This window comes from Schistocerca serialis, chromosome 4, assembly GCF_023864345.2.
Source record: "Schistocerca serialis cubense isolate TAMUIC-IGC-003099 chromosome 4, iqSchSeri2.2, whole genome shotgun sequence".
Classification (NCBI taxonomy): Eukaryota; Metazoa; Arthropoda; class Insecta; order Orthoptera; family Acrididae; genus Schistocerca; species Schistocerca serialis.
The window spans coordinates 4,341,731-4,347,730 of NC_064641.1; the positions used below are offsets into that span (position 1 = coordinate 4,341,731).

At 36.0% G+C, this 6,000-nt stretch overlaps 1 protein-coding gene across 2 annotated transcripts in view; it reads left to right on the forward strand.

Annotated features, from left to right (window-relative positions):
• The window catches only part of LOC126473867 (neprilysin-4-like), a 742,276-nt gene extending 736,593 nt beyond the window's left edge, over nucleotides 1-5,683 (forward strand). For both annotated transcript variants that reach the window (XM_050101197.1, XM_050101196.1), the window contains exons 19-20: nucleotides 1,597-1,767; nucleotides 3,264-5,683. In XM_050101197.1, the coding sequence (XP_049957154.1) occupies nucleotides 1,597-1,767; nucleotides 3,264-3,440 (348 nt within the window). In that variant the 3' untranslated portion in view covers nucleotides 3,441-5,683. The remainder of the gene's footprint in view (nucleotides 1-1,596; nucleotides 1,768-3,263) is intronic.
• Nucleotides 5,684-6,000: the final 317 nt, after the last annotated feature.

Sequence of the window (6,000 nt, forward strand, 5' to 3'; positions counted from 1 at the left end):
TAACAAAGGACAAACACCAGTAGATATGTCAATCAGGGAGTAGTTATAGGGCAGCATGTCATCAAAAACCACAATTGTGGAATGACGCTTGGCAAGATGTTTTGTTGCTTCATGTTAATGCGTGCCCCATATCACAAATGTCATAACTCAGAAGTTACATCAACTCAAGTGAGAGACACTCGAGCACTCACCCTATAGTCCTGATCTCTTCCCAGGTGATTATCACATCTTCAGTCCCTTAACCCTCGAGCAGGTCGCGTCTGTGTATGAAGTCTGCCAACCAAAAATGAAATGATTTTGTGCGGTTCCATTTTTGTTTCACAACTTCAAGCCTATACCTGTTCCTTCAGTATTGCTTCAGGTAACACAGCGATAAATTGTGTTGTCGTACGTCCAAGTGAGCGGTAGTAATATAAAATAGAAAGCAAACTAGATGAGAAAAAAATTACGATCTGTTCAAAAAAATGACCCCCGTTACAAACCAGCCACATTATCCCACATTGAGGCAGTTGTCTATGAGATAGTTAGTGATCAAATAAGCAGCTGCCCGAGATCTGATGCAACTGCACTGCTTAATGCTCCGAATGCGTCATTAACACCTTTCCTTGGCAAAAAAGAGTTATAGTGAAAATTTATTTCATTATTGTTTAATAAAACAGTAGTTTAGCTCATATTATGTAAGTCTATTTTCTCCTTGTTTAAATAAACTAAGATTAAACTGTGATTTTGAACATACATGACTTACCTTGGTAACATAAGGAAACCGATTGTTTTCATGTGTACCACATGCCGGCTCGTGTTATGAAAAACAGCGCACCCGCTTGAGAGTTAAAAAAGATTTTGAAAGGTCAACAGTTTTTGTTAGGTGAGGATGTGCAGTAGGTAGTTACACACTTCTTCATGCAGCAGGGCACGGTGTTTTACCAAATGGCTATCTTCAGCCTAGTGTGTTGGTGGCATGATTGCTTAAATGCTCGAAGTAATTTTGCCTGATTGTCATACTGATTCTGGACTGTATGGCCTTCAAATGGAAACTTTTTGATTGTACCATACATTTCATCGATAGTTTATGCTCTCATAGTGTCCTGCTGTGTTTTAATTGGCATGGGACCTTCAGTGACTTTTCTACTTATAGTCTTGTTTCCTCCAACTCCTCTCCCTCTTCTTATAGAAGAGGGAACCTCTGGCTCCAAAAGCTAACATTCTCCTTCGTTTGAGTATGTGCCGCCTGCTACTGCTGATGCTACTTGGTAAACAGCAAATATTTCATTCCTTGTTATTCATTTCATTTACATTTATGATATGTGCAACACAAATAAGTAATTACTTGTTCTTCATAAGATTTCCCTGTCGTACACATTGGCACTCAGCAGCTGACACAGCAATGCAGAAAGAGCACAGGCATAAAAATAACTAATGCTAACACAAGAAATGACAAAGTTACCAGCATACTCAACAGATTAAATTAAATTATTACTAATAAGAATGTCATTGTAGTTAGAGCTCTGTACATGTATCACTTATTACAGTGTAAAACAAGTTCCTGAGCTATATTTTATGCACTTTGTTGTAAGTGATAAATGGTGTCTTTTGTAGGTTAATGGTATCAATACTCAAGGTGAAAACATTGCTGACAATGGAGGCATCAGAGAAGCATTAAGAGCATATCAAAAGTTTCAAGCAAGGCATGGTAACCAAACTGAATTATTGCTTCCTGGCTTGTCACAGTATTCACCAGAGCAGCTGTTCTACATCGGTTTTGCACATGTAAGTATTATTGTATCTATAAGGATTACATTGTTTAAAAGATTAGGATACACTGACAACTAAACCAGGTTCCTTTGAAAATACAACATAATAAATTTTATTTTCCCCTGCAGGGTAGGATGAATAGAGAGAGAATTTTCTTGTAGTGACATGTATCATGGTGACATGGAAGATCTTACGGGCAAAATCCCTTTCCAGTCAAAATATTATGTATGTGATGATTAAAAAAATTCCTGGTTTGAAACAAAAGTGAATTACCCTGGTGCAATATTTTAAACTACTTTTTTTCATCTGGTAGATTTGAAAAATATAGATGTAATTCTCACAATACAAACACTATGTGACTGTAAGCAGTTCCTGTGAGGCTGACAAAACTCTGTATAATGGAATATTGTGTGACCAAGTTGTAGACATAAAAGTCCAGTAGTTTTGAATATCCATCCAACTAAATGGTGCGATTTCACTGAAGCGTGCTGCCATCATGCTGAAATTTTAGTTAAATGAATGACCCAGTTATAGTGTCAAATTAAGAAGGCTCATTTGGAAATAACAGCTGCTAGGTCTTGCCCTAATTTCCAGTTCACCCAATGAGAGATACAAAGACTGCAAGAATTTTTAGTAATAAGTCATTTGTTGACAATTATTCTTTCTCTTCTGAACAGATTTTCAGCACCCAGAGCTGGCAATTTTTTTCTTTAAAATTCAACAGTGGCAATCAAAGTATTATACAGACATGTTCATCGTGCAGCATTTTTTCTCTCTTCGTTTTTGTGCCCTCTCTTCAAACATACATCCTCAGAACGAAAGATCTCATTTATATTTCATCTACCCTTATCATACACATGTGATTTCTATTACTTCTGTAATATTCAGCAGGCATGAGGTATATATCAGATTCCCTTGAGCGCTCCCTCTGCCGTCCGCACCGCAGATGCTCTCTTGGCCGTCCGCGCCGAGGTTTGACGCCCGGCTTGTGGCCCAGCGTCTGGGTGTTCCCTCGTAGGTCCGTGCCCAAGGAAGTTTGCCGGTGACATTTCGGAGGTTCCTCCCCCTGCCCTTGAAGTCAGTAAATTCTGGGATATTCTTAAGAGGTGTTCCTATGTTCTAGCATACTCGCATAAATGCTGAAGGAAATATTGCAATACTCTTATCAGATACTTACATTTTACTACACAACCATATAGACTTTCATTATGAAAACATCATACCAAAGCTCCTAAATCAGTTTTAGACCTTTCAATTTTGACAGTTTTTTTGTTCACTAAAGACATTACATTGCCTCTGGTTTTATGTTGGAAGGTAAGCAGCAGGTACAAGAAGTGGGCTGCTGTTTAACTGTCTTTAAAAAACAAGGACTTTTTCATATAAGAAAGAGGAACAGGATCTTTTTACACCTCCTACATTAAGCCCATACACTGAAGCAACATTGAGTGAAGTACATTATGACACATACTTTTTTTTATACTCTTAGTACTTAATAATCTTTCTTTTTGCAGATGTGGTGTGGAAATTCAACTAAAGGAGCACTCAAGTCACGAGTAGTTGAAGGAGTGCACAGTCCAAACAGGTATCGAGTGATTGGCACACTGTCAAATTCTGAAGATTTTTCAAAGGCCTGGAACTGTAAACCAGGAAGCCCAATGAACCCTGAGAAAAAGTGTGTTTTATGGTGAATCAGTTCAATTGTGTCTTACTGAAAGTTGCTGCCAAAAAGGAGCCTCTGATACCAGTGACAGTGATGTAGTGTTGTGTTTAGTGTATGTGACAATATGTGCATCTAAAGATGTGCTCAGATATATGTATGCTTCATGGTACTGGTACAAACAACCAGTGTTGCATGGAGAAATTAAAACTGCAGTTCTGAGAGAACATCAGGAAGCATATCTCAGGTTCTACTGAAGAACATTATTCAGTTTCAGTGGTTCAAGTGAAACAAAATATATCACTACCAAGTCACAATTATGGTGTCATAAGGCTTACATGAAATCAAGCACAGATTTTCTAAAATTGTTTGATTTTTGTATTCTTACTCCAATCAAGTGAGATTGAAACTGATGTGCAAACCCAGATTTAGAAGCTTTCAAGATTGTTGAATGTGACAGAGGTAGAACATAAAAAGTTGATCTGCAGTTTGGAAGCAGTAATTGTGATGAGTGTGTGAGTAACTGTAAAAAATGTATGGTTGGTAACAACAAAGAGTGAATATGTAATCATGAAAAAATATTTTGAGCAATCTCGTACTATTGTGTAACAGACTCAAAGGCAGCCGAAAAAGAGAAAAGACGGATGAAAAACTGAATGTACAATTATTTTCAAACGGAGTTGTGGCATACTGGGGAAAAAAAAATACTTTACTGATAAAGAAGTGGGTGCACAAGAAATCTTGCTAATGTAATATACATAAGTATGATGTGTAAAGAATATCAGGCAGTGTCTGAATTAAATGGCAGTTATAAATTAAGTCTCATTACCCATGAAATTATGATTATTGTATGTATTTTCAGAGCAACATGATGTGTATCACCCAATAACAACAGAGGAGATCACATCATTTCCACTTCACAAGGATGTAACAAATGAGATAATAATCATCCAAAGATTGAATATTTTATTCCACTTCTTTTGTAAGTCATCAGTTCTGTGCCGTAAATTAAAAACTATGACTGCATTTGTTCTCAAAGAAGTACTGAAAATTACATTGCAGCAAATTGTCGCAGATATTTGTAAAACCCTATTCTGAAATTCATCACTCAAATCAGTGTCCGTGCCCTTGACAAGGGCATCCATAGTACAACTTCTGACGTTCAATGTCTTATCAAAAATCTTTGGTTTGGAAAATGTATAAACAGGTGTTGGTCAATTTTAGTAAGAAAGATACAAATGTTACTACAATCCCAATTCAATAAATTTCAGTTAAATGCATTATGCAACCAGAACTGAGGACAAGCGATAGATGGATTGTTTCATCCATTTTCTTTTGCAACCATTTAGAACCAACTTCCTGCATCAGGAGAACAAGAGTTCTCATTCATTACAATATTTAAGTCATTAGTTCCAACAGCACTGTTTTCTTTTTCTTGAGTTATGAGAGGTTCTTTAACCTTGCTTAATTATACATAATTAGTGATTACTTTTCATATATTCCCCTCTGCTAACTGAAAGAATTTTTCAATGTTAAACCCCTGTTAATCTGAAATTTGCGAGCAACTAATCAATGGGGGGATATGGAATGTGCAATGCATTATAATACTGGCCACCCTTAAGGAAACATTCGAAAGCAAGCTTCGATTCAGCTCTCAATGTGCAGTAGTTACAAATATGGATTTTGATTTCAAGAACAGGACATACTTTTATCTGCCAATTTTGAAAATATTTTATTTCAGATCATTGTTAACAAAAAAAATCATTTCCAAAAGTTTCTTCTCAGTGCCATTTTCAAAAATACTCCATGACTATCTGCTGCAATGACTTAACTATATGTACTTACAATGCAGTCTATGGAGCACTGATATGACTGTTGTGTAAGTTTCTCTTGCTGTTCCAAGCCACAAATGTAACAGGCAACTACGAAGGTCTACAAGAGAATTGTAAAAGAACCTCAATAGTCTGTACATACCATCTTAGAAACAAAACTCTTATTAAATACTTGACGGCAACATAGACGTATACTTTTTGTACTACAAATGCTGTTTTTGTGACCAACGCATGGGTTTTTTCCCTGCAACTTTCAACCTGTTGAATTATAACATAAGTACAAAATGAAACAGAACACTCATGAACTATTGGTTTAGCCTGATCGAAACCAAAATCTGTTATTTTTGCTTTTGATCTCATGGTAACTAAAAGTGTTCATCACAAATGAATAAGTAAATACCATAGATCTCTAGAGTATCACAATCATTATTTATTTTTAAAGTTATCATCACATGATGTATGTGAACAAATTGTGAAATACATTTCATATGTAACTATAAAAAGAAAAAAAAAATGTTCTTTCATTTATTTGTATATCTTCCATTAACATAATACCACAGTTCCTTTTCCCAAATCAGTAACAGTTTAAGTGTGTTTAACATTTCTGCATCCAAATATCAGCAGCTGTTGAAACAAAGTGTGTAAAAATGGGAAAGAAGATTAATGTTTCAGTGCTTCACCAACAAACATCATTAATGTAATCTGAGGAGATGGAGTATAGGAATAGGCTTTGGCATATGATATGATCCTACTCAAGTC